This window comes from Streptopelia decaocto (assembly GCF_964273445.1).
Source record: "Streptopelia decaocto genome assembly, chromosome: 16".
NCBI lineage: Eukaryota > Metazoa > Chordata > Aves > Columbiformes > Columbidae > Streptopelia > Streptopelia decaocto.
Window position 1 is genome coordinate 5,239,788 of NC_138671.1, and position 27,021 is coordinate 5,266,808.

A 27,021-nucleotide genomic window follows, 5' to 3' on the forward strand; every position below is an offset into this window, starting at 1 on the left:
GAACATCAACCCAATGTGGCTTCTCATGAGTTAGTCTCCCTTCACAGGTTGGCTGTAAGGCACTGGTGTTTCCCACTCAATTTAAAACACAGAAATACTATGATCTTCTCAAGCAGTCATGTCCTGAGCTAGAAAAATCCAGTCCGGGGGGAATAAAGAGCAAAAGGTGAGTTAAGAACACTCGGTACCTCTGCACTGAACTCACAGCTGTGTCCTGCCTTGTGTCCTTCTCTCTGCACAGCACAGGCTCCAGCAGAAGGACCTGCACAGGGGCTCATCTGAATGGTTTGGGTTGTCCTGGAGGTTTGCCCTGACCTACGCAGGCAGTTTTCTCCCTGGTCTGTTATCATTGGTGGTATTTTTCTTTCTACCAGGCTTCCTGACCTATCCACTGTCATCTCGCTGGACTCCAAGCTGCCTGGCACCTTCCACATGGACGAGGTGATGCAGGCCGGGGACAGCAGCCACATGAAGCAGTTGCGAGCCACGCAGCAGAGCCTCTCCTGTAACGAGCCCATCAACATCCAGTTTACTTCAGTAGGTGCTTCTGCCTGCTCCATGCCTTGTGGTTGGGTTCATCGCTGGGCTCATGGGGAGCTGGACATCTCATTTCCTTTGTCTTCTGCCCTCTGAGACTAAGCCCTGGTTCCGCCTTCTTCTGTAGGACGGAGGAAACGTTCTGGCCTCTCCCCTTGCTTCTGCAGTTCTTGCTACTCAACCCTTTCTCAAGGGCTGATGGAGATGGGAGGGTTCCATGTGAATTCTGTTCAACTGAACTTGGACCATTTTTTTGTGTGGTTCAGGGTCAAGATGCTGTCTCCTAGGTCTCAGTGGAGAGTGAAGTGCAAGATCACCCCAGGGAAACCTCTCTGGAGAGCACAGGGAGCTCATCCTTGGAAAAGGTGTCACCATTCCGTAATGCCTTGTGTCTTGCAGGGGACGACGGGGAGCCCCAAGGGAGCCACCCTGTCACACAGCAACATTGTGAATAACGCCAACCTGATTGGGATGAGGCTGGGCTTCACCGAGCAGGTGGGACGGGGGAACAGAGTCTGGGGGCATCTTCACTGCCACAGAGAGACCATTGATGTTTCATTTTAGCTTCGTGTGAAGTTTGGTTGTGTTTTTTTTTTTGTTTGTGTTATTTTTTTGCTTGGTTTGTTTGTTTTTTTGTGGGGGAAGCTGCATTTTTATGGAGGAAAATTGTGAAATCAGCTTTTCACTTTGGACAGCAATTTCAAATAATTACAAGGCTCTGGATGTTGGCTTTGAATTCTGCTGATTGAGGTTTAAATTTATTTTACGTGATTTTGTTTCATGTCGTGTATACAGTCTTGCTATTCTTATCAGAATCTGACCTTTCTATTTGCACATCCTTTAAAAAGCTGTAAAAGGCAAATATTTTCATTTGGGGTTCTGAAGTAATTATTTCTAACCCAATGGCTTTGATCCAGGAAAAAGATGGGCTGCTTCAGTCAGCCTCCAGAGCCTTTGGTGTTTTAAAAAGCCAAACGAAATTAACAGCACGTGCCAAGTCCTGCATATTTCATACCTGTCACAACACCTCCACTCTTCCGATATATCAAAAAATAATATGTAAGTATTACCAGATCAATAAGTTTAGCAAAGACATTGTGAAATTACAGGATGAAATTTTGACAACCAAAACTTCCCAAGCTGATTTTTATTAAAAGCAGGAAGCATCAGCATCGTGTTTCCACCCAACGGGAACACAGAGAAGTGCAGATTTCCAGCAAATTTTCAGTGAATCGGGGGAAAGCTCCTCTGTTGGGATCTTTGCCCTTCAGCAGTGAGACGGGCTGGTCAGGGGCTGGAAGATCCCCCCTCCTCACTTTTGTCTTTGGCTTTGCCCCAGGACTATCGCGTTGTGATCCCCGCACCGCTCTACCACTGCCTGGCCTTGGTGGGCGGCTGCATGGTGATGGCTCTGCACGGCTCCTCCTGCATCTTCTCGTCGCCCACTTTCGAGGGGAAGGCTGCTCTGGAGTCTGTGTCTCAAGAGAAGTGAGAGTTTGTCTTTCTACAGAGGAGGTCTTTTCCTCCAAGCGATGCTGTTGTCCCTTGTCTCTCCTGCCAGGCTCGTTGCTCATGCTCTTCCCACCACAGCAGAGGCAGGTTTGCTGGGGCACACATTTGCACAGGAGCCTAAATCCTGCCTTTTCAGCTCCACTTGGGAGTTTGTCGCACTTCTCTTTACCCAAAAATAAGGGATTCTTCAGGTCACTGCAGGGCTTTGGCTGGAAAACATTGTGCTGCCTCTGTTTGCTGCTGCTGGTGTATTTTTACACCTACCCACCTGCCCTCTAAGTCCAGCTTTGCTGCTGTGAAAGTTGCATTTCCAGCTTGTTCTTAATGTGTAGCTTGTAAAATAAACAAGCTGGTGTGTGTGTATAATACACACAGATATGGATATTTATGAATCTTTTTGTATGTACGCATGTATATGTGCATGGAGGAAGAGCACAGCTGTAGTGCCTGCACCTGTGCTGCTGCTCTGCTGGGCTGGGCTGGGGTGCTGAGCTGGGATGGGGTGCTGAGCTGGGCCTACCTCTGGTTCCAGCTCTGCAGCTTTGCCTTTTCTCTCTTTCTCCTCCCAAAGATGCTCCTTTATACACGGCACACCAACCATGTTCATAGACATGATCTCCCAGCCGAACTTCGAGTCCTACGACCTGTCATCTCTCCGGGGAGGTAAGTCTGACAGCTTAAATGGAAAAACCCCAAGAAACTGGCTATTACTTGTTCCCTGCTGGGAGGCTGGATTAAGCTTTGCGAGCAAATCGCTCTTTCTGGAGGGAAGAGCTTTGTTGCACGAGTTTTGTGTTTCACTGTTAATCTGATGCTACATTTCCTTTCCTTGGGCTTTCCTTCCAGAAATATGCACTTTTAAGATTTCTTCCATCTTTAGGCAGATGAAACAGAAATATCCTTCCCCAATCAGCTGCAGCAGGGAGCTGAGAGCCTGATTTTGCTCAGCTCTCAGTAGCCACCACCGTGTGGCAGCAGATGCTTTGTGCGCTTTAGGCTGGCACAGTCCCTATAGCAGAGCTGTGCTGGGACTTCTCTGACCTGGAGTTTCCTGCCTGGTTTTGAAGTCATTCATCCAAGTACTGGAAAGGGTGTGAAAACGTGTGCTGGAGCTTCCCCTCTTGTCGCAAAAATAGCTGAGCCAAAATGGGGAGGCCACCAGAAGATTGTGCTGGAGCATAAAGAAATGGTTAAACAGATTACCTAATTGTCTCTACATGAAAAATAATCCCATTTCATCTTTTTCCCCAGCAAAATCTGTATATCTCCCTACTCTTTTGCTCTTTTATCCTAGGATGGAACAGGTGAAAATGTGATATGTCTTCTTCCAAAAGGGCTGGTCTGTGCAAGGCAGGAGGAAAGGATTTTTGGTTCTATGGGAGTGTTTGTTCTGCTAAAAATCTGCCTTTTCCTGCTCTCAATCTTTCCTTTTCAGGAACTGCAGCTTGGACTGGATTTCTGCTATAGAGTTTATTTTCCCAATGAGTGGACTCTGGCAATCCTTGACTCATTCAGGCAAACTGGCCTTGCTGCAGCCTTTGCTTCTAGAATAACCAGGACGTGTACTCATAAAAATATAAAGCATTTTGACAGGAACCAGTGTATCCCAAAGGTCTTGCCAGTATTTAAATTTAGGAGTACAGAACCTTCTGAGGGACCACTCCCGGGAGTAAATAGATATTTTCCAAGATATTCATACTTTCCTTTTTCTTTCAGGTGTCATCGCAGGTTCTCCTGTTCCCCCCGAGGTCATAAGGATGGTTATCAGCAAGATGCACATGCGGGAGGCCGTGGTGAGTGGTAGATGCTGTGACTGGAGCTGCAAGTGCTGTTTGTCAACAGTGAGACCCCGAGTTTGGGCATCTCTGCAGCACAGCGGTACCCAGTGGTGCCAGAGCTGCTGGCCCAGGTGTGATGGGACCGTGGGGCTGAGCTGAGGAGTGAAGGAGCTGAGTCCGGGAAGGAAGCAGGGGGATCCTGCCTGGTTGCTGGTGGGGGATCCTGCCTGGTTGCTGGTGGGGTGTCTGGGGAGGAAGCTTTGTAAGAAGATATTCGACTTGGTGTCATAAACTGAGTTTCTGCTGGTGCATTCCAAGGCTTATAAACCCTTTTGTTGTACATGCTGCAAGGATGACAGATTCTGGAAGAGGTATTGCTGGTTTGTATCAGCGTGGGTGGCTGCATGTGTTCATTTTGCTGTACAGCTGTCAGTTCTTTCCCTGTCCTGCTCTGCAGGCAGATCAAAAACCCTGTTGCACGCGATGTGTTTGAGTCCGAACGTGGGATCGGCACCATCCACATGCGCAGCACCAGGCACTGAATCCCTGGAAGGGCAGCACGTGTCGGAGCGCGCGTGCCGCTGCTCCAGCGCGTGTCCTGCACCCCCCAGCATGTCCTGCACGTGGATGGGGACAGGCCACGAGCGAGCTGGTCACTGGCTGTCTGGGTGACATGTTTCTCAGGCAGGACCAGCCATCTGCATGCGTGTGCCTGTGAGTGAATGGCTGAGCCAAAAAAGAGCTTTTTTTTTTTTTTGTTTGTTTTATTTTGAAGGAAATAACTTTGCTGCTTGCAAAGGCTGAGGAAGCAGACTGTTGTCATGGATGAACATGTGGGCTGGGAGTCAGATTAGGTGCATTATTCTTGGCAGACCTGGACCGCACCAACACCAGGGTTTTACAGGGGTGACTGTGCTCTGCTGCAGAGCAGGGGAGTCCAGGACATCTGTCCTGGGGCCGTCTCAGAGGGAGCCAGGGATTGTTCCTGGATGTGATGCTCTTAATGCTGAAAACACCAGGGACAGCTCTGGTGCTGTTGCCTGGACTCTGTCAGGTGACAACTATCTATTTTTATAGTAGGCTTGAGTTGGGCATCACAAAACATTTTCAGACGTTACTGCAAGTGCTCAGGACTCATTAGGCGTCACATGTTCCTGCTTTGTAGAAAGAGAAATAATAAACCCCTCCCAAACAGTTGCTCTGCCCATAGGATAAAGAGGATTAAGTCTATATTTGTACCACTGGTCTTGTGTTACCTCTGATCCCTCAGCCCTCTGACAGACACAGGGAGACTTGTTGAATTCATCTTTGCAGCAAGAGCTTTATACAGAAGACGTACATAAGAAAATATACAATTTGATTTCTATATAGGAGACAGAGGAGCTTTCATCCTCTTAAAGGTCATTTACACTCAGTTACAGAGGAATAAATATACATATATTTATAGAACTCTTTAGGATTAAAAAACAAAACAAAAAAAACCCCAAACAAAACAGAAACGCAGTTAAGTTGCAACTGTGGTAACATAATAGCCGTGACAATAAACCACAGTCATCCTGGTGTCCTGCCAGACCCTCTGGAGCATGGGCAGAGAGAAGAGGGGTGCCCATGCCGGGCTGCACAGTCGCACCTTCTCCTCTTGGACATACATGCGTCTTGGTAGACCCCACAGAGTGGGAAGGAATCCAGTCTCCAGATGGCTCCAGTTTGGGGGTTTCCATGTACTGCCTCACTTGAAGGGTATATTATTTTTGGCCAACATAGAGAGATGGCTGCCTTTTGGCGTGAAATGGCAGCTCGGTCTCGGGGCCACCGGTTCTTGGTCATTGCTTCACCTGTTCCCCCTCAGCCCTGGCCTGCAGGGATCCCCTCGTGGGAAGGCAGAGGAGTCTCTTTGCGTGGGTTGAGACCAATTTTCCTGATCAAGGAGCTGGGGGAGGGATGCTCTGACCTTCCCACTTGCTTCCACTCCACTGGAAGGGGAGAGACAGCGACCAACTGGTTGATCAGGGACGTGGGTTGTGTTGTCTCTGGGGAAGATGACTGTGTTTTACCGGCAGGATCTAGGTTAGCTTGTCTTAGTATGGTCATGCATAGTTTAGTTTTAAAAAGTTGCCTGTTTTAAAATATATAGATGTCAGAAAAGATTGGAAAGGTGGATTCCATCCTGCAATCAGCAGAGAAGCAGAGATTTGGAGGAGGCTGGAGGTGTTGGGATATATCAGAAATGTTTCCTGACAGGTAGGAGAAGCTTAAGGAAGGACTCGGAAGTCAGTAGTTTTCTGATGGCTGATGTGACCGGTCACCAGGACAGGCCATACCGGGGCCTGCTAAGGGAGAAAAAGAGAGAGAGAAGTCCACATGTTTAAGGGGATTTTTCAAGCAGATCAGTAATCTTCTAGCATTTGCCTGTTTGTTTTTACGCTCAGTGAGTGAATGAAGCCCACGTTGAAAAGGAAGAGTTAGGAGTTATTACAAGATCCCACACTAGAGGAGATGGGTTGGTCCTGTCCTGGACCTCTCTGCCAACTCTGTGTGAGTATCTTACCCAAAGTGGTGATGGTCAGGAAGCACTTCCTTCATAAGAGAAGAAACCCAAGAGCAACATTTTCAAGAGTAGGGAATTGCTTTAGAAACTGCCAAGCAGACTTTCATCTGAAATGTGGTCATCCCTGAAACACAGACCCTTGCAGCTGACAGCTATTAAAGCTGCCTGGCTCTCAAGGGGTGCACATTGAAGTCAGAAGTACTTCATATTCCCTAAAATCATGGTCACCACACTGAAGTGGGTTTATGTGCTGCATTTTGGCACTCACACCTGCAGGTACTGGGCTTTATCTTCTGCAAGACTGGAATAAATAGCTTTCTATTTCATTAATACTTGTAAACCTGTTTGAGAGAGCTGGATGGAAGGTGCTATAGAGAAACCAGGTATTTAGTGTCTTGCTTTTCTTACTCTCACTACGGAGGAGTGAACTGGAATTGAGTTCAGGCAGGGAGAGAAGAAGGCTAAAAAGGGCCAGACCTGTAAATAAAATAGATTAAAGTATTGTGGTTTAGAAAACTGAAGTTTTTCCATCCTTAGAGCGGAACTTTACCCGCCCTACATGGAGCGACTGGTATTTCCATCTCCAATCCATGAAACCTCTGGCACTGCAAGAGAAATAACTTTAGGAAGACACAGAACAGCTGGCATCATCCCTGACATTTTGGTCATAAATTTACTTTCTCCATCCTGTTATGTACATCCTTAGGGAACTGGGGACCAAACGACCACAACTGGGCTTCGGGCTTCTGCCTTGTCCTTTCTGCTATGACAAAGCACTGGGACAACCCTTGTTCGTACAGTTGTTTACTTAAAAAATGGAGCAAAGGTCCCTTTCCCAGGAGCTTAGAAACTTGCAGACTCATCCAAAGTCCTTTGGAATCCAGACAAGCTCCAGAGCTATTCCTGGGGTGGGGAAAAGCAAAATGCTTGGTATGGTGTGGTGATAATTGTGGCTTTCTTGCTCCGCCATGTGCTGAATTTAATACCCTTGGTAGCTTCCAGTTGTGGAAGGTGTTTGTGTGGCAGGTTTTCACAGTTGGTGTTTGGGTTGGTAGATGTCAGGAAGTTCATTGCTCAAAGGAAAACCAGCCCCGTCTCTGAATCACCTTCTGGCCCAGAACACTTTATTCAAAGAATATTTGCTGTCTCAAACCCCCCTCTTCTGGAACACTCATTTGAAGGCATCAGCCCTTGTTTTTAAATACCTGAGTGTCTTGGATGGGAATTGTAGTTGCTGAAAGACAGGTGCTGGACTGAGAACTGCTCCTTATGAAATACATCGATTTTCATATGGGCTGGGCGACTTGGGGCCAGATTTCCCAGCAATGTCATGTCCTGGATTTTAAATCAGACCCAGAGAGGACCTTCACTAAGGCAAAAGGCTGAGCATCTCCAATCGGTTAGAAAAGTGAAGCGTGTGTGATCCAAGCTCAGGGTAAGAGTGGGCTAGATCCACCCTTGTTTTGACACTTAATCACACATTTCACCCTGACTTGCTGCCCCAGGCCTGTCATTAGGCCTGTGTGTGTTTTACAGGGTTGACCCTGATGCTCCAGGCATGTTCTCTGCTCTGGGAGCCCGTGGAGCCCAGAATTGCCGGGAGATGGAGCAGCTCTGAGCGGAGGTGTCGGTGGGTAAATGGATGAGCTGTTCTGAGCCAAACCCTGGTGCCATTGAGGTCAGAGACAGAAGTCCTCATACCTTTGGTGGCAACAGGGTTTCATGGAACCATAGAATGTCCTCAGTTGGAAGGGACTCACAAGGCTTGAGTCCATCTCCTCTCCCTGCACAGGTCAACCCCAAAATTCACATTGTGTTTGCTGTAGATCTGACTAAAAGTGACACGTCTTACGTGTTCAATGGCGGCTTCCCTTCCTGGACCTCTTGGTGGGGAGCTTGCAGGTGCGGAGGGCCGCGGTGTCCCTGATGGACTGTCCCCGGTACTGCGCTGGCGTGGAGCAGGTCTCGTCGGTGCGGGTGCGATTGCCCTTCAGCCACCTGGAACATGGGGAGGAAGACCAGGAGTTTACAAGAGGTACAAACCATTACAGACAATGCTTCAGCATCCTCGTCATGCCTGGCACAGCTCGGGGGGACCTCCCTTGGGGGACCCCAAGGAGACCCAGGGAAGGGGTGAGGGAAGGGGTGCGCGGTGCCGTACTTGCGCAGATGTGCCAGCTGGCAGTTGCAGTGCCAGGCGTTCCTGGAGAGCGTCAGCGTCTCCATTTTGTCGAAGGGGAAGTTGCGGGGCAGCTGGGTGAGCCGGTTGTTCTCCAGGTGAGCAGTCTTCAGCGCCGTCACGCCGGCAAACGCGTTGTCTGAAAACTAGAGCACAAAGGTTTCTGGTGAGGAGCGCTGAGTTAGGGACGGGGACTCCAGACCTGTGTGCCTCTGTTCGAGACTTTTAGTGGTATAAGCATGGAAAGAGCATGAGAAAGTGTGCTGGATTGGGTCCTGGCTTTCTGGAAGCTCTGGACACCTAAGAGAGGCATCAGGCTGGTGGGCTCATGGGTGATGAAGTCTCCTGCCTGAAAAGAGCTACGTCCCAAACCCATGTGGGATTGTCTTTGCAGGCACATCCCTAAATAAAGTGAAGTCTGGCACCCTTCTTTATTTTTGAGCCATGCTTCACTGTTCTAAATGAAGATATTTTCTGTGTGTATTCCTTTCCAAGGCTGGAAATCCTCCCAGCGCCTGTTGCCTTGCCTGTCCTGGAACGGCTGAAGGAGGGAGTGTTTGTGGTGTCTGAAGGGGCTGTAGACTTTGGCAGTGCCCGGGGGCTCCCAGTGGAAAGTTACATTTGGCATCCAAGCAGTGCAGAAATAGAGGCAGGTTTCCAGCACCTCAACCTCCTCCGTTTTTTTTTCTCATTTCCAGTGGGTTGTTTGCAAGGAATGCTGCAAGATTCGTCTTTTCTCCATCAATGAGCAGGCTTTAAGGGAAAGCTTCCCTTAAGAAAGCTGCCAAAGAGAGGAGAGGCTGCAGACCCAGCTCTGCAGCCCCTTCTCCTCCCTGTGGTCTCACCTCTGGCTTTTCTCAACCCATAGTTGCTCAGGTTGGAAAGTTACTTCTTGAAAGAAAACACAAACTTCGTTGTGGTGATGAATTGGAGAAGGGGACACTGACAAAGCACAAAGCTCCTCTTGGTTATGACAAACTGTTTCTCCCTCTTCTCAAAGTGGGGGAAAGCTTTCTTTCAAGGGTGGAGAGGAGACCCACTAAGTCTACCAGAACCCCCTCCAGTCAAAGACCTGTGCCCTATTTCTGGCCAGAAGCTTGCAGGCTCTCTTCAAGCTGTCAAAGCTGGAAAGACTGACAGAGGAAATGCAGTATTTTAAGCTGGGAACTTTTGTCATCTTCCAAATTAAGCGGTGTTGGACAGGGTTAGAGCTTAGCTAAGAGATTCCCAGAGTACCGTAGCTGTTGGTCAGTGAGCTGTGCTGACCCCTCCGCTGCAGCAGTGCCGGCGGAGCTCTGGGAGCGGTGCTGGCACGCTGTGCGGCGGGGCGGCAGCTCCGCTTGGGACAGTGCTGTACTGTCCCAGCTGCTCATTCCTCTCCCAGCGCCAGGAGAGGAGTTCGCATCTGCTGTGCTGCCTGCCAGACCATGCGCTTGTAGAGAAACGGGTGGGTTTTTTTGCCCTTATTTAGCTGGAGGATTTCTGCTGTAATTTATTTTGCAATAAATATATAGATAGGGGCGTATGCAAAGCCCCCAGGATCTGCATTACCTGGTTTCTGCTTGTTCTGCTCAACCGCAATACGGGCTGGGACAGCTTTGTGAGGAAGGGTTTTGCACTTGATCAGCTCTAAAATCTTGCAGCTGTCCAGGGAACAACAAAGGACAGTGTTTTTGTGGAGTGGAATGAGCTGTAGTAAAGATGCCAGCGGCATTTAAAGTATTTGGTAATGATTTCCCAGGTCATGAGGCCTCTGTGATTAGATGTCTCCTAGCAGTGCAAAGTTCACATGTGGGCCGTTTGGATATGAGACCTTTGAGGATTTGGAGAGGAAACTCTGAGCTGGGATGAGAGGTTTGTTTTCCTGAAAAACAATGCAAGCTCTACAGCTGCAGAGGCCCCCCTGTTAGTGCTGATCCTGTAAACTGGTGCCTTACTGGGCTGGTGTGGTGGAAAGGAGACATCTGGCTACAGAACAGTCTTTAAAGGTCTTGTCCACAGGTGGTCATTAAAAAGAAGGAAGTCTTTTTTGCTAGGTGGAATTGTTAGCTGGTGCACCTCAGCACCATGAGTTAGTCTAATTTCTTTAATGTATAACTTGGGATTGTCTCTACAGTTGGTACAAAAGCTAAGCTGTAATTTTTGACTTGTGCATGATGAAAGTGCCTTAAAACCGAGTCTGCAGAAGTGCTGTGACAACATGTCTAGGATCTTGCCTGGAGAGGTCAGTAGATTGTTTTGAAGTGTTGAGTTTGTTTTATTCCCATCCTGGAGAGGTTAGTGCTGAGAGTGGGCAAGGGCTCAAATACTGACTGGGTCCTACTGAGCTCATTTAGATAGTGTTGTTCTCCACCTGGGCAAACTGTAACTTTTGGTTTTGAGCATTTTGGGATGCTATACCCCCTTCAAAACTGCTGTGATCTATTCCTGGTAGTTCTCAGGTGATCAGCTCTCCCCTGTGGGGCACTTTGAGTTGCCTTGTTGCTCAGAAATTCCCTTTTCCATCACATCTCCCTGCACATGGTGGCTGTTGCTTTGCCGTGGAGTGCTAACCTACCGTACCTGGGTGCCCTTTGTCTTTGGGCTTCCTGGCAAAGCCTCATCCTGGGGAGAACTTTCTGCTCCACCTGCCTGGGACATCAGGCTGCAACAAGGTGTTGCTGCTCTTGCACTGTGCTCCCTTCTGTTCTCGCCTGGCGTTGCAGAGGTCCTAGTGCGAATGATTCCCCGAGTGGGATGCTCCCGCCTATGGATCATGCTTTCTCCCAGAAGAAGGGGGTTGTTTTGCCATTCCAGTTACCTGAATGCCCCTGCTCTCCAGTGGGAACAGGGCTCCTTTGTGAGATGCTGCGAGAGTTTCTTTCGAGAGAGCATCAATAAACAAACCTTTCTTTATAATGTGTAAAGTTGGGAGGCACAGGGGGAGGTGAAGGTGAAGGTCCGTGTGCCTACCTGTCTGCAGGGTGGGGGTAAGCAACTGGTATTCATAACCCCCCAAGGAGCGTCCCCCTCACAACCTACAGCAGGTACCCAGGCTGAGGGAGGGGGCAGAGCAAGGTGGCAGCACCCTCCGGTCCCTCGAGGATGAGGTTCACCTCTCACCTCACGCCTTGTATCTGCGATAAGGGAAGGAAGGCTGCTAATTGTCCTGGAGCACCCCAAATGCCTTTCCTAATGACTGGTGCCACCTCCAGCTTGGAAGGGAATGTGCTGCTTTTCCAGGGAGTTTGGTCAGCTCTAGATAATTTGGTTTTGCACAAAATAACAGAAGGGTGAGTGTTCTGTCTCATCCTGTGTTTGGACCATGTCAGGGGTGTTATGAGCTGGCCAGTGCCTCACCATCTGCAGAGCCTGCAGGTCCACATCTCCTCTCTGTGAGAGAGGGGCAGCAAACTGAGGGCTTTGGAAAGGAAAAGGAAAATAAGCCCTGTGTTTCTTATCTGGAGCAAATGCAAAAAGAAAGGACTCACCTTCTTCAGTTTCATGTTGTCCAGGTGGAGCGTCTGCAGGTATCGCCCGAAGGACTGGAAGGCGCTGTCGGGGATGACCTCGATTGGGTTATGAGAAAGCTTGAGTTCCTCCAGCACCCTCAGCTTACTCATCGCGTTCACGGGATAGTTGCTCAGCTGGTTCTTGTCCAGGTGGAGGACAGCGAGGTTTTCTACGTCCTCCAGGGCCCCGGGCAGGAGGTTGGTGAGGGAGTTGTCAGAGAGGAAGAGCCAACGCAGGTCTTTAGCCCCGTTGAAGGCTCCTGGTTTCAGCTCCCGGATTTTATTGCTGCCCAAGTGCAGGATGAAGAGGTTGACAAGAGGGGAGAAGAGCGCTTTGGGTAGGTCTGGGATCTTGTTCTTGTCCAGGTACAGGTAGGTGAGATCAGACAGGTCATCGAAAGCTCCTGCCTTTATAACACTGATCTGGTTGTCAGTGAGATAGAGGTAGACCAGGCTCTTGAGGCCCCGGAAGGCTCCAGTCGAGATCTCCTTGATCCGTGAGCTCTGGAGGTGCAGGGACACCAGCTTTTTCATGTCACGGAAGCCGTTGGTCGGCAAGACGGGGAAGTTGTTCTTCTGCAGGTTGAGAAGCCGCGTTTGCTCAGGCACCTTGGGGATCTTCTTCAACCCCGCGTTGTCACAGATGACATGTTGCAGGTCTCCGCCGTGACAGTGGCAGCTCGGGGGACATGCCTGCACGGTGGAGGTGAGACACACCAGTAGGCTGAGGACACTTAAGAAGAAGCCTGACCGATTCATGGTCAGATCTGGAATTAGTGTGGTGGGAAGAGAAGCAGGAGGAGGAGGAGGAGGGAGATGGGTGGGAGAGAGAGAGAGTAACTGGGTTTGCAGCATGCCGAACACAGCCCTATTTATAATGTTATTAAAAAGCAAAATCCCTTCCCACAAACCGCAGGCAGCAGCCAGTTGGAAGCAACTGGATTTGGGAACTTAGTGTGAGCTTAACCCCTTGGCACCAGGCAGAGAGTGTCCGGTCCTGCCTGGCCCCACTGCCGAAGCAGAGGCAGTTTTTCCTCTCTGCAACAGGGAGGCAAATGGTCAGGATGACAAATGCAGAATCTGCTCTGTGGGGAACCTCTTTGGTCCCTGCTGAGCCCAGCAGGGCCCAGGTTCATCCCTGCGGGGAAAAACAACCTGTTTTGGTTGAACAGCATAGCAGGGAGCACTGCTGTGCTCCACATCACCTTGTGCTGAAGTTCTCAGCAGTCTCCTGGGCTGTGTTTAGCCTCAGCTGGTTTGGGGAGAAGCACCTCGTCCTGTTATCACAGAGGGAAGTTTTTGAGAGGTCTTGTCGTGCTGATTTCAAAGGAGTTTGCCTGAGCAGGGATGGGAGAAGATGGGAGTGCTATGGGGTCATGCCAATGGCCAACAGTGCTTGAGTTGCTCTTGCAATGCAAAAGTTGGGTTGAAGACTTCCAGATTTAGACTGCGCCTGGGAGTTGGCCAAGAAAGGGAGAGCAAAGATAGTCTTGATTTCTGCTGCATTTTTCCTATGAGTAGCAGAGTGTGACACGTCCAGAGCTGGTCATGATCAGGAGATGCATGTGAGGGGGTTCTTCTCGGCACGTGGCACTGTGGAGCGGTGGCTGGTGTCTTCCAACAAGGGATGGGATAGTGGCAGAGCCCATGGGGAAGCGGTGGGATGTGGGTGGTGGGTATGAAATGCTGGACGGTGGTGACCTGCTCCATGCCCAGCTTGGATGAGGTGGATGACAATGTCTGTGGCTCGTAAGATGAAGCTATGGACAGAGAAAAACATAGGATGGTGAGACAGCAGAGCAAGGAAATAGCTGCTGAAGCTGGGATTAGGGTCCATCTTGGCTTCTGTCCTGGGGTGGCAGTTGCATAAGTGAGTGACGAACACAGGGGACATCCCTTGCTCTCCTAATAGAGAATGCAAAGCAGTTAAAAACCCAATGCCTGCTTCTGTGAGTGTGAAGAGAGAGATCCAGGGGTTGTGGGGTGGGGTTTGGAAGTGGAACATTTTGAACTGATTTCCAGCCAGTTCCTGGCTGCAGCAAACAGCTGAGAGCCCAGCACATAACTGGGAGCTTGTTGAGCTTTCTGCTCCTGAGCCTGGCTGCAGAGCCCCAGCGGAGCTTTTGCAGAGGCGAGACGGGCTCGAGAAAGGGAGGAAATCCAAGGGCTGACTTAGGACACAGACTGGCTTATTCACCGAGATTTCTGGGTTTTTCCATTGTTGCGATGAGGAGTTAGCCAGCACCGAGCATGCTCCGGACGGTGTTATGCAAACTGCAGCTGTCCATCTGAGGGGTGTTTTCATTGCATGACTAATTTGAGGGAGAAAAGGGGCTTCTGGAGTGTGAATGTAGGTTCAGGGGCAGATGGGGTTTGCTGAACGATGATGTAATGTGGGACCTGGGTGCAAACCAGGCCATGTCAGGTTGCCAAGGGTTGGCCGCCCCGAGGTGCAACGCCCTGCACCGAGCAGCTGGGACCGCGCCTCGGCACCAAGGGCTGCTCCTGCCTCATCTCCACAGAGATGCTCCAACTGCAGGAGCTCCAGGCATCTTCTGGAGGGGACCTTCTGCAGGACCTGCTACTGTAGTTACTGTAGGATTTAAAACTCTTTGGTCAAAACAATAGTACTTTTGCTTATGCTGATTCAGTAGGTACCACAGTGGTCACGCATGTGCTTTGACCTCTGGAGTAGCCCTTCGAGTGGCTTGGTCAGGACCTTTGAGACAGCAAAAGAGGAGGTGGGCAGAAGAACCCTCCATGTTTTCCTCCTTTGCCTCTCCAGGTTGATCAGGACTGAGAGTGTCCAAGTGTGTGCTGCTCATAAAGCTCAGACAGGGAGCCAGGCGGTCAGAAAAGAAAAAAGAAATCACCTCTAGAGCATCTTCTATTCACTGATTGTTTTTTTTTTTTCTCTGAGCATGTCCAACAACTTAAATCTTACTTGTAATCATTTGATGAACAATTCCTGCCGTTCTATACCAGCTATACATTGCAAGAGCAACTGATGGGTGAGATTAAAAATCCAGCCTGTTTCTGCAGGACAGTGAAGCAGCTACCTGCTCCTTCCATGAGTGCAGCTGATGGCTGATACCTGGTTTTCCCATCACCTTGCAAAAAATACCAGCTACCAGTTTACTGCTTCTGCAGAGATTTCAGATTGGAGCAAGATGCTGGTGAGGGCCTTGCAAAGCCCATCCAGAAATATATCCCACCCAGATCTATTTATGGAACAAGACCCTTTTCTGCCTAAACCTCAAACCATCTTCTCATCTTTCTTCCCCTGAGGATATATTTCCCTTTCTTTCACTCTTTGCTGGCCAAGACTGCAGATTTTGGGGGACAGGGATGCCCTCCCCGCGGGGATGTGTGTGTGTTGTGGCTGGAACGGGTGGGCTGTGGACGTGGGTAAGACCTGTAGCTTCCTTGGGAAGATACCATGATGGAGCTGCCACGATGCTGGAGTAAGGAGGGACAGTGTCTTTGCCCTGAGGGCTCCCACCAGTGCCCGTGGCAAAGGTTTGCTGGCCACTGGGTCGTTTTTGGTCCCGTGGTGGGGTGGCAGCAGGATGGTGCTCCTGTCTCCTCCTCAGCTCCATTTCTCCAGGCACATATGTGGAATAAAAGGAAGTTCTTTCCCTTCATGTTTTTTGATTTCTGTGCCTCGGTGAGCACATTCCTGTGGCGGGAGCTGGTTGGCATCTACCATGGCTGGCATCTTGCCCCTGGGCTCCCGGCTGTTTGTGTTTTGAGCTGCTCGCTGACGGGGTCTGCTCTTCCCACACCAGGTTCTGTCCAAAAAACCTCCAGCCATCCTCAAAAGCTCGCCTGGGTCCCGCTGGCGGGTGGCTGGCAGCCTGGGGGTGACAATGGCAGCAGTGTCGGTGTTCCCTCTGCCGCGGTGGGACACCACAGCGAGCTGGGTCCCCTCCAGCCCCCGATACCTCGCAGGTCCCCTGGGACTGGCGCTGCGAGGACACGGCAGAAGAGGCAGGATTATCCTGCTGTCCTCTCTTTCTTAATTGATAAACAGTTCTGCAAACATTCCCAGTGCCTGGTAATTTGCAGATGCTGGACTCCTCTCCTTCTTGGAGGCATTGTGGGTTAAGTAAATAAATACAGTTTTTGAAACAGTATAAATATAGATTTGGGGTGTTTCTTTGGTGCTGCGGGTCAGAGCTGTTTTGATACATTTGGGATGGTCTTTTCCACGTTTAATCTTTGTTTTTATTACTATTAACAATTCTGGCCTATCAAGACAGCTCCATGTTAAACTATTCCATTGCTCACTTCACCCTGATTCTGTAGCTTTTAAGGGGCTCCAGGTCTGCTTTTGCACATCAGTGCACACTAGCACCAGTGTAGCTGGCCTGGGGTTGCAGGCTTCTGATTTTTTTGGCTGGAGGTGAAGGCTCAGGCAGCTTGGGGGATGTCCTGGGGTGCACATTCTGTCCCCATTTACAGCCTTGCAGAGCTGAGCCCCTGCCTGTGCCCGGCACTGGGAGCAGGGTGGGAGGAAGGTACAAGCTCGGTGGTGTCCCTGGGGGGCGTCCCAAGCGTGGGGTACCCCCCCAGGTAGCATTTGGGAAACAGGGAGCCCAGAGGGTCTACAAGGTCTCCCCTCTTCCAGACAGTACCTGAGTTTTCATGATGTGTATGTGTCCAGTTGGTGACAGTGGCATCTGGGGCTCTGAGTTCAGACCCCAATTATTGTTTCTATTTTTTTTTCTGTGCTTAGAGTGTCCCCTTTGCTGCAGAGTGGAGCGGGAGGAGGTGTGGGGGTGCATCTCCATCCTTCTGCTGGTTTTCTTCCACTTTAGCATGGCCTCCACCCAGTGCTGCATTGCCAGCTTGGCTCTCCATTGATGTCCACCCACCCTCCCCTGCTGTCCCATCCCAGCAGCTGCTGTGTGATGCTCTTGGCCTCTCCCGTGAGGCTCCCCCAGCCCTGGCTGCCCCTCCCCAGCCCTGCTGTGTCCCCCCGTGAGGCACCGAGCATCCCCCAGCTCCCCGCTCTGCCCAGGGCCCCTGTCCTCTCTGAAGAACCTTGGGTATTTCTTCCTTTGCAGAACACCACCCATCCCTGCTTGACTTCTGACTTTTTCAAATGCTTCCCAGCCAGGAGTTGGCCCTGTTCCCAACACAGAAAATCAGCTCCACTTGGTGCCAACTTCCCTGTTTGGCCGAAGTGAGACCTCCCCATCCCATCCCACCTCATTTCTGGGGGGGACCTGAAGAGTAGCTGGTTTCAGGAGTTGTGGGGATATGCTGTGAGAATATTTAAAATGCAGCAAGATCCTGGACTTCCAGCCAGATCTTCAGTGAGGGCTGAGCTCCCCAAAGCCATGGAGATGTCACCTGTGCCGAGTTTCCTTCTTCAGTAGCTTTGAGCACTCAGGTACCCTCAAAACAGTGGTTTTCCACCCTTGCAAGACTCTTTGTTTCTAAATGTTTCTTCTTGCTTTTTTCCTTTTCATTCCACTTTTTCTAAATGCTTTGGCACTCAGCAGCAGGGAGGATGGATTTAATTGCATAGCAAAGACCTTTTATCAAGCTGTGGATACACCAGCAAGCCACTGCACGTGCCTCTGCTGGTTGCCACTGGGCTGGCTGGCAAGACTGGGGGAATATTTGCAAGCCTCAAGACTTCTGCTCAGCTTGGAAGGAAGAGAAGCAGCTTTAACTCCAGACCATGAGGTGCAGTTTGTCCTGACGGTACAATAACAGGAGGTTAATTTTCAGCGGCAGGCTTGGCGTGGGCAAGCTGGGTTACCACTTTTGCAGCAGGTCTCCTCCTGAGGTGAAGCCATTGCGTGCTACAGCACAAAGATGGTGCTTTGGCCACCTGATATTTTTGGGAACTTTCTAAAACCCCATCCAAACTAGGGCTGTCTGGCAGCTGGGGCTGGGGAGAAATGCCAGCAGGATGGCCACCCTTGGAGGTTTGTCCTACAAGACCTGCTTGTTTGTGTCCTGATGTTTTGAACACAAAGATGGTTCTGTTGCTGGGGAAGGAAAAGAAATCTCAATATGACATAGGCTGGATGTGATCAGGAGTTGTTGGCTGGTTGTTTTTTTTTTTTTTTTTTTTTTTTTAGCAAAGTTGACCTGAAGGTTCAGGAATATTCCAATACAATTTGGGATAGTGGAACATCCCCAAAGCAAGGAGAGATGTGCCCCCAGAGGACAGAAGAACTCAGTGTGATGTTGGTAGAGAGTGGCTGAATGAGGGAAGATTGGCTGGGGTTGGCTTTGGAGATGTCTGAGGCAGACAACTCTCAGCATGGGGTTTGGGGATAATTGGATCCATCCGGTGTGTTACACTGAGAGGCATTCAAAGGGCCTCTTAGAGGTCCCTTAGCACATCTCCTGGGTTGCCAGTCTGCTTTCTGTTGTTCATTACGCCTTCTTTGAAGTCTCAAAATCCCTATTATTTCATGCTCAATTTGCTGCTTTTTTCTGAGGCCAATGTTGTCTTCAGCAAAGCTCAATTTCTGTCCGTTTTAGTTTGGCAGTTCACGTCCTGCCATCACCCTCCAGCGTGGCATAGCCAGAGGGTGGTGACGAGGGGCACGAAGATCCTCCCTGAGAGCATCCTTCAGGTCCAGGACCTTGTGCCTGACCTGCTCCAGTCCCACCCAGTATAACCCCACTTGGGGTACTGGTGGCATCGAAACCAGCATTTTCATCACAGCCTTTCAGCAGCAGTTGAATACAGAGGGAAGTGGGTGTTTTTATTGCTGTCCAATGCTGGGGAAAACCAAGGAGCAGAGAGCTCATGTGACTCGTTCCAAGTTATGCAGTAAATAAGCGGCATGGTTGGGAAAAACCCCGGGTCTTCAGAGTCCCCGCTCTCCCCACCAGATCAGTCTGCCTCCCAAATGTTTACTAAAGAGACTGGAGTCTGATTGTTTTCACTTTATTTTTAATTTTTAGACGCTTCTGTCTTCAGGCTGTTTTGCCTGTTCCACAGTGGCCGGTGTTTAAATAGCATTAGCAGGAAATGTTTTTGAAATGTGCTTTAAAAAACACAGTTCTGCTAAGATGTTCTTTTTATTCCTGGTTTAGACAGAGGCTTAGGATTCACAAAGAACGAATCTCTTGTCGGTAGGAGTAAGGGAGCAGTTTGTTTTGGAGCTGTCTTTGTCATTGCTGAAGGCAGGACTGATCCGCGTGCTGGGCATTTGGGGTCACTTGTGGTCCTCACAGTCAAAAAAGGATTTACAGTCAATTATATTCTATGTTCTCATAGCTCCACTCAAAGCCAAAGGTCCTTGCTGGATTCCTGGCCTCTGAAAAGCTTTGCTTTGACACCAGATTATAGCTCCAAGTGGAAATTATGGAGCTGATGCAGAAATTATTGGGTGAGGTTTTCTGGACTGAATCATACCAGATGACAAGGCTAGATGATGTTAAGTGTCCCTCTGGGCCTTGAAAGCTATGAATCTTTGTGGGTATCTCCAAGCTTAAATTGGTATGTGGGGTTTTGTGGAAGTGTCATTTCATCTCGTGCTGACGACGGAGCCGTTGGACGATGCTCCACGTGTCAGATGAGGGTTGGGAAGGAGAACAGTGCTGGCACGGGGACTTGCTCCAGCCACCGCCTCTGCCTGCAAATGGAGAAAAAAACTATCCCCAGAGAGAAATAGTGTCTTGGAAATGTCAGTATCAAGATCCTGGTGTCTGGCTGCAGAGCATGTTGCTGGGAAGGGCAGCAATGGGGCAGGAGGCTGAAGGCTGGAGGTTCAGACCCAGAGTTAGTTTCCAGGGAGGCGGTGGATGCCCCATCCCTGGAGACATCCCAGGCCAGGCTGGACGGGGCTCTGAGCAGACTGAGCTGGTGAAGATGTCCCTGCTCATGGCAGGGGTGGCACTGGATGAGCTGGGAAGGTCCCTCCCAATCCAATTCTGTGATTCCATGACCTGTGTTGCTCCCTGGGCTGAGTTGGGAAGCCCATCACTGAGTGTGTGAGGGTGTTTATGGGCACAAGCCACCAGCCAAGGCATGGCCAGTGGTGCTTGGTGTCCAGGGCACCCCGCCAGGCAATTGGAGCAGCCTGGGGAGCCACAGCACCCGCAGCATCATCCTGCCAGGGACCTGCCTGCTGCTGGGTCCAATTAAGCTGCCTGCGTGACCCAGAGAGGCAGAAAGGGTTGAGCCAGGGACTTGGCTGGGATCCTGGGACCAATCTTGCCGTTCATCCAGCAGAGTAAAACAAAAAAACAAAGGCGCTAGCATTTTTAATAAGTGTTTAAGATCTTGGATTTGTGTCTCGTCAGTCATTTGATCCAGCCACAGGACTCGTATTAGTGGGTGGGAGAGAAAAATCCTGTCTGAGCATTAAACACTGCAGGTTCCCACCCTGGCTGCGATGCAATCATTGCGTTTGGTTGGAGAAGCCCATTTCCAGTCGCTGCCTGAAGGCTGCCGGGCTCCTAGCAGAGCGGTTTGTACCAGATGGTCCCTGCAGCATCCTGGAGATGATCTCCTCCAGGTTCCTGGCTCAGAGAACGCTCCTGCAAATCTCCAGCTTGGATTCACGCTGACCCCGGTGCAACCAAACAAGAGCATCAGCTGTGATGACAAATTCTGCCCAACGTGAGATCCTTCAGCAGACCCGAGCAGCAGCAAGCGCCAAGTGCTCCCACCAGGATTATGTGTAGCTTGTTCAGGATATATACATGTTTTTTTCAGGATGCTTCGTCACAGTCCTTTGCAAAGGCCCTCATGAATTTTAGGTGTAGTGCCTGCAGTTTGGTGAGCACCACGCAGAAGCCCTGACAGTGCAGATGTGCCCTGGCAGCCAGCAATAGAACCCGGGTATTTGCTCTAAAAGCATCACCCAGATCTGAGTGCCAAGGCTGTAGGAAGATGGCTGGGACCTGTTGCAATGCAGTGGGTCAGAGCTGCTCACGTGTTAGCCTGAAGATGTGGAGGAGAAAGAAGCAAACACTTCCTGCATCAGCCCTTTCCCAGCCTGTTTTCTCCCAGCAAAGCAGCCAACGGTGATATTAGTGGGTGGGAGAGAAACCCCGTGTCTGGTGACACGACAGGCTGAATGGGTTAGAGAGACCCAAGCAGTGCTTCAGCACGTCCCACCACTGGAACGCAGCTCCCAAAGCTGGAGGTGAAGCAGCAATTCCAGCACCGGTGCTGCCTGGAGCATCTCCTGCCCAGCTCCTGCTGCCTCGGCATAAAGAGCTGGAATTTTCCTCCCAGGAGAAGTGACCTTCAGCTGAGGTGACGCAGAGCTCGCCGTTGGGATTAGCGGTGAGGGAGGTTTAGCAGCGAGCAGCTTTTGTCCTGCTGTGAGGCTTTTGGTCTGTAAACGCTGAGTGCTGTGCAGCCTCGTGATGCCTTCAGGATGGTTACGGGAGCTGATGGCTGCACAAAAGGGTCTGGAGCAAGCGGCTGTGCCGCGGGACACGTGGGCTGCCGCAGGAGCTGCTGCCTCCAGGGTTTTTCCAAAGTGATGTCTGATGTGCTCTGATCTGTAGGAGGTGAACTCAGCACCCTGAGTGCTGTAAGAGCACCGAGGTGAGAGCAGCATCTGGGAGAGACGGTAGGGAACCAACAGGTCAGGGTCTGGGGATATGTAGCTTAAAAAAGAGGAGGGTGAATGCTGGGGTCCTCCAAGAAAAGTAGTTGGAGGTGTCTAAAAGTACATGACGGTCAGAGTGGGCGTCTGGAGCATAGTGATGGAGGTGAGGAAGGCTATGGCAGGCAGATGCAGCGATGCTTTAGCTCCTGTCTCTCCAGGACTCTCTGGCAGGAGTGTCTGGAGAGCAGAATACTTGCCTGTGGCGTGAGTGACCTGTGACAACATCTTCTTCCCACCCTGATCTCCCCTGTGCTCATCACTAGCTTCATCTTGCTCGTGCCCAGAGTTCTCCTGTCCCCTTTTCCCTTGAGGCATGTTTTTCCTCGTGTTTGCAGATTGCCTACGGGACCACAGAAAACAGCCCAGTCACCTTCATGGGATTTCCTGATGACAGCGTTGCCAAGAGAACCGAGACGGTGGGATGCATCTTGCCCAACACAGAGGTGACCATGACCGTCCCAAGCAGATCCTGGCCCATCCTTCCTGTCTGCTGCTGGAGTTGGGGCATGCCATCACCTTTGGCCCAGACATGCCATCCTAAGCCCTTCTTCTCTCAAACTGCAGGCAAAAATTGAGGATCCAGAAACAGGGAAGCTTGTTCCTCCAAACACTCCTGGGGAGCTTCAGATCCGCGGCTACTGTGTCATGCTGGGCTACTGGGATGACCCCAGCAAGACGAGCGAAGTGATCACTGCTGAGAGGTGGTACAAGACGGGGTGAGTCTGGAAACAGCCCTGTTCCTCCCGCTCTGATCTGTCTGTGAAACCGGAGCAGCTTTTAGCACAGAGCCCTTGGTGCCAAGTGCCCCTGGAGATGGGGACAGTCTGGTGCGATGGAGGGGCTGTGTGGTGACATGGCAGTGGTAGAAATCACCTCCCCCAAGCCCTGATGTTTGTGTGGATGCTGTAGCAGGAGCTCTTTGATCTCCTCCATGTGGTAGCATCTCAGCCACTGCCCTCTGGTTACTCTGAGCTGGCCTCCAGACGCAGCTGTTGGGGAGCATCAGCCGCCCTTCCACCCAGCAGGGATGGGACAGGAGTGCGGTGTCTTGCAGGGACATCGCCAGCCTGGATGAACATGGCTACTGCAGAATTATAGGCCGTTGCAAGGATATGATTATCCGGGGAGGAGAGAATGTCTACCCAGCAGAAATCGAGCAGTTTCTCCACACCCATCCCAAGGTGGAGGAGGTCCAGGTGAGCAGGAGGGAGGTGGGGTGGGTGAGCAGCGATGGAAACGTGTACACAAAGCTGCTGGGACTGCTGCTTGGGATCTGGGTGTCTTCCTCTGTTTTCCGTGTCTCTTTTTGTGTAATATTGGTTGGCGAGCAGGAGGGAGAGGCTCACGGCATGGAAGGGGCAGGCAGAGCTCCTGGCAGGGGGTACATCGGTTCAACAAACCCCTCGTGCACCAGCTTCACATCTGTACTGACTGTCTTTCTTCATTTTTTAAACACCCTGTCCACTTTCATAGCTCCCTCTGAAATTCCTACTTGGAAAGCAGTCCAGAAGGACAGTTTTTACTGATAACTAGTTATTAAACTCCTAATTCCAAAAAGACTCCTCCAACGAGTCGGTGGAGATGAGGAATGAGATTCAGTTTCACCCCTTCACAAGACAGCGATGATTTGCAGCATTGAGCAGCTGCTCCCAATCTGCTGGGATTGTTCTCCTCCAGGTTTCATGCCAGACAAGTCTCCCCATAAATAAACCAGTTATTTAGTCAGTGCTGTGCCTGCGCCAGGCGAGCATCTCTTCTTGGAACAGTCCTGGTGCAGATGGGTTGCAAACCAGCCCTGTTTATGTAGTTTCTGGGGCTTTATGTCACTGCTCTGGACTCAAAAGGATTGACGCGTCTCTAGGATTTTGAGATACCGGTTCAAGGCGGGGAATGACAGTAGGACTCTTGTGAAATAGTGTGAGCAGACTTTAGAGAGAGATCAGGCTTGGGAAGCCCATCTCCTGGTGTCACAGGCAGCGGTCTGCTGGGAGCTGCCTTTAGAAGGGTTTCAAATAATCCTTTAATTCAACTTAATCTCTCTCCCGCTGTTTCATCTGGAGTTGTCAAAGCACTTGCAGCAGCCTCCTAAGCCTCACTGTTGGTTGTGAAATGTGTTGCCCCATTTTTTGGGGAAGCAGAGGGACAACAAGTCCAAATTATAAAACACTCTTGGTGAGCTGCTGCCTGGCTGGTCTAACTTAGCCCTCGTTCCAGTGACTTTGCAGAACTGAGGAAAAGTGCTGGTGTCCATATGTGCAGCCTGTTTTGCCACCTTTCCTCCAGGAAATGGTTGAGAAGTCCTTCCATGAGGGCTTCATGTCATTTAGAAAGCACTGGTGGGATGGTTAAGCAGCTCAAGCTGCCTTTACACAGCCCCATGCCATGACTCCAGCATCCCATGATACAGGTCAGGGCTCGCACTGTTTTTCCAGGACAAATACCCTGCGGGAGGAGAGGGATGTCCCCAGGGGTCACACCATCCTTCTGTCACAACCAGGTGGTTGGCGTGAAGGATTCGCGGATGGGAGAAGAGATCTGTGCCTGCATCCGAGTGTGCGCTGGGCAGGACTGCACCGAGGAGGAGATTAAAGCTTTCTGCAAAGGGAAGGTGGGTCTCCCAGTCCTCAGCTCCCCACTGGACCAGCCCACTCAGCAGTTGCTGGGGATGTGCAGAGGAAAATGCAGGATTTAGAGTAACTGGGGATCCAGCCCTGGCTTGGGTACCACCAGCTGGGCAAGATACGTGTTCCCAGCAGGCTGGGCAGCGATTGTTTTTCTCTTCCCAGATCTCCCATTTCAAGATCCCGCGGTACATCGTGTTTGTGGCTCAGTACCCGCTCACCGTCTCGGGCAAGGTAAGAGGGGCTGGAGCAGGGCAGGAGCCTCCTGTCCTGTCTCCTGTCTGAGTCTCTCCCCCTTCTCTTTGTGCTTTATTCCAGATTCAGAAATACAAGTTGAGGGAGCAGATGGAGAAGCACCTTCAGCTCTGAGCTTGGGAAGGCAGAGTAAAAAAGGGGATAAATCAGCCCCGCTGCAGCCAGCTTTGAGTCTCCTTTTCACTTGTGCCTTGGGCTATGCAGTGGAGACCTTCTCTCCCTGACATCAGGCTGATGGCACTTTTCATTAATAAAACAGAGTGCCTTTTTTTCCCAGTTGGGTTTGTTTCTTTGCCAATAGAAATACTGCGGTGGGAGGAAGGGATGCTTATTTCTGGAGTCCTCTCCTGTTACTGAAAGGCCTTAGAAAGGTTTTTAAATCTTGCATCCCTGAGCAATTTGGCTGCAGCCATTTCAGAGGACTTTGCAGGCCTGAACAGATGCTGGTGGGTATTTTACTGGTATTTTAAGTCACAACAACCTGGCCTGGCTTCCCAAGGTAAGTGAATCCTTCTCTGCTTGGGTGTCGCTGAGACTCCTAGGTCATATAACACAGCTGATGAACTTGAAATGAAGGGCATGGGCTTTAGGGAATGAGACTTTGCATGGGAAGGGGCTCCCTAAAGCTAGCCGGAAAATCTTGCCCTGTTCCCACACCTCCCCTGAGCCTTCTGAGCCCCAAAGAAACTTCTCCAAGGTAGACATGGTGGAGTTTATTTTGTAGTTTTGGACAAGACAGACAGTAAGGATTTTGCATAAATACCAAAGTTCCTGTCCCAGCAGCAATGTGAAGCAGAGCATACCCAGGACAGCATTTTACGGGAGTTATTTGGTACCTCCCAACCATGAAACACTACGCCGAGAAGGAGAAGAGCAGAGCTCCTCTTCCTCGCCGGCAGAAGTGTCCCACCGCAGCTGGGAAGCAGATGACGTTGCTCACAATTCTTGCCAACATTCCAGCTCTCTCCTTCCTTCTTCCTTTCCCAGCAGGGCTAGTGGCTGGACCACCACCTCCGTGCTGGGGCTTCCTCGGGCAGGTTGGAGGAAATGGTGAAATGGGGAGAGAGGTGAAATGTCAGCGAGGTCTCGGTCCCGGATCTCCCAGCTGGATGGTGGGTTCTACCCATGGAAGCAGACCCCGTGGATAACAAACCACGGTTCGTGTCTGCTTTCTGAAAGAAAACCAAACAGGATGGGTCATGTCAGACTCTTTCCCTATGGTGTCTCTCCAGCAAGTTGCTCCACTGTTCCCAAACTGTTTGTGGGGCTGGTGTTCCACCAGCTTCACCTCTGCCCACCCCAGAGTAAGTGGGATGTGTGCAAGCAAAACTCAGCTCTCCTCCCTGGTTTTAGGGTTCTTATAAACCCTCCTTCCCAAGGAGAAACTGTCACCTGCATTACCCAGTGGCCCTGGGGACACAGCAGACCTCTAGGTCTGATGTCTACGGAAGGACTTTTTATCTTCCTTGGCTTCCCGCAGCACTAACCCAGGTGTGGGACAGGTTTGCAGCGAGCGCAGCTTCTCTGGTTCCTGTTTGATAACTCTACTCTCTGCACAGCCTCTGTACTGCCCAGAAGGGCCTCGCGTACTCACCATGATGGGGGCGTTTGCTGATAATTAGCAAAGGTGAAGTCGGCTCTGGCTTCCAGGGGTAGACAGGCTCCTGAGAAACACAACGAGCACCGGTCACAGCCAAAATATGGGGGTACAGGAGCCCCCTCACCCCACCCCTGCTCCCTGGAGATCTGCTCGTGTCCCAGGAAGCTTTTTCTGCACCACAGCTTTCCCTGCCATCCCCATCCCGTTCCCTGGGGTACATCCAACCCTCACTGGCCTGGACACCTCCTGAGATGTCCCATGGCTGTCCCAGCCCCCTGGGGCAGTGCAGTCTGGTCTGCAAATACTCACAGGAAGGAAGGAAGGGTTGACCCCCGTGGCTGGCAGCGTGGCCTCGGTGTCCGTGGGGCTGTGGGCAGGCTCCAGGGCTTCTGCCCTTTCCTGCACCTCCATCCCACTCTTATAGTGCTGGGTGTCAGCTCGGAAAATCCCGGCAGCTGGGGGCTCTTCCCAGGGTGGGAGGGTTACGTCAGGGGTGGGTTACTCCAGACTACCCACTTCTGGCCTGGAAACAGGAATCTGTGCCCACGGCCTTTGTCATAGGCATTTCTCACTTCTCCAAGTTATTAATAGCACAAATTATGAAAAAAATAACGTCTGGAACTGTTGGCACTGGGTTTACACAACTCTGTGGGCAGACTTGCCACGGGTCTGCTCTCAGAAGCGCTGAGCAGCCTCTGAGCTGGAAAACCCTCTTCCAGTCCCCGAGGGACAGCGGGGGATGCGGGGGCAGGTCCCGGGGTGCCCGAGCCACATCAGGACCGTGTGCCCGGTAGGGCACCGGGGGTGACATCAGCCCCGACATCCCGGGCTGGCATCCCCCTCTGCAGCCCCCCCACCTCCCTTTCGGCGCCCCGCCACCCCCGTACCACCGCGGGGG

The 27,021-nt window shown here is 51.0% G+C and overlaps 2 protein-coding genes and 1 long non-coding RNA gene across 5 annotated transcripts in view; 1 reads left to right on the forward strand and 2 right to left on the reverse strand.

The window, feature by feature from the left end:
* ACSF2 (acyl-CoA synthetase family member 2) overlaps positions 1–24,790 on the forward strand; it is a 32,434-nt gene extending 7,644 nt beyond the window's left edge. The window contains exons 5-16 of one of the 2 annotated variants that reach the window (XM_082067100.1): positions 48–166; positions 375–537; positions 937–1,032; positions 1,877–2,025; positions 2,621–2,712; positions 3,766–3,842; positions 21,983–22,090; positions 22,212–22,363; positions 22,702–22,843; positions 24,145–24,255; positions 24,434–24,502; positions 24,587–24,790. In XM_082067100.1, the coding sequence (XP_081923226.1) occupies positions 48–166; positions 375–537; positions 937–1,032; positions 1,877–2,025; positions 2,621–2,712; positions 3,766–3,842; positions 21,983–22,090; positions 22,212–22,363; positions 22,702–22,843; positions 24,145–24,255; positions 24,434–24,502; positions 24,587–24,637 (1,329 nt within the window). In that variant the 3' untranslated portion in view covers positions 24,638–24,790. Of the gene's footprint in view, positions 1–47; positions 167–374; positions 538–936; positions 1,033–1,876; positions 2,026–2,620; positions 2,713–3,765; positions 3,843–21,982; positions 22,091–22,211; positions 22,364–22,701; positions 22,844–24,079; positions 24,256–24,433; positions 24,503–24,586 lie in introns of those variants that run through there. The other variant, XR_014185523.1, reaches the window with a different exon arrangement.
* CHAD (chondroadherin) lies at positions 5,129–12,853 on the reverse strand. 2 transcript variants are annotated; one of them, XM_082067103.1, is made up of 4 exons: positions 12,025–12,853; positions 8,537–8,700; positions 8,228–8,373; positions 5,129–6,154 (listed from the first exon to the last, which is right to left on the reverse strand). In XM_082067103.1, exons 1-3 carry the CDS (start codon positions 12,802–12,804, stop codon positions 8,232–8,234), a joined length of 1,086 nt encoding a protein of 361 aa, XP_081923229.1. In that variant the 5' UTR covers positions 12,805–12,853; the 3' UTR covers positions 5,129–6,154; positions 8,228–8,231. The 2 variants fall into 2 exon arrangements, with proteins under 2 accessions (XP_081923229.1, XP_081923228.1); XM_082067102.1 differs by having other exon boundaries at positions 5,129–6,157.
* Positions 24,791–25,221: 431 nt separating the features above from the next.
* On the reverse strand, positions 25,222–26,933 carry LOC309446929. The gene is made up of 3 exons (XR_014185532.1): positions 26,433–26,933; positions 26,118–26,187; positions 25,222–25,695 (listed from the first exon to the last, which is right to left on the reverse strand). It is a non-coding gene; the product is annotated as an uncharacterized lncRNA (long non-coding RNA).
* Positions 26,934–27,021: the final 88 nt, after the last annotated feature.

What these genes read in the sequence shown, in the direction of transcription:
- CHAD (XM_082067103.1), bottom strand. Translation starts at nt 12,804, where the DNA reads ATGAATCGGTCAGGCTTCTTCTTAAGTGTCCTCAGCCTACTGGTGTGT. An exon ending in ACAACATGAAACTGAAGAAG is followed by an intron (nt 8,701 to 12,024) that starts GTGAGTCCTTTC and finishes TTTGTGCTCTAG; the next exon opens with TTTTCAGACAACGCGTTTGC. An exon ending in CAGCTGGCACATCTGCGCAA is followed by an intron (nt 8,374 to 8,536) that starts GTACGGCACCGC and finishes CCCATGTTCCAG; the next exon opens with GTGGCTGAAGGGCAATCGCA.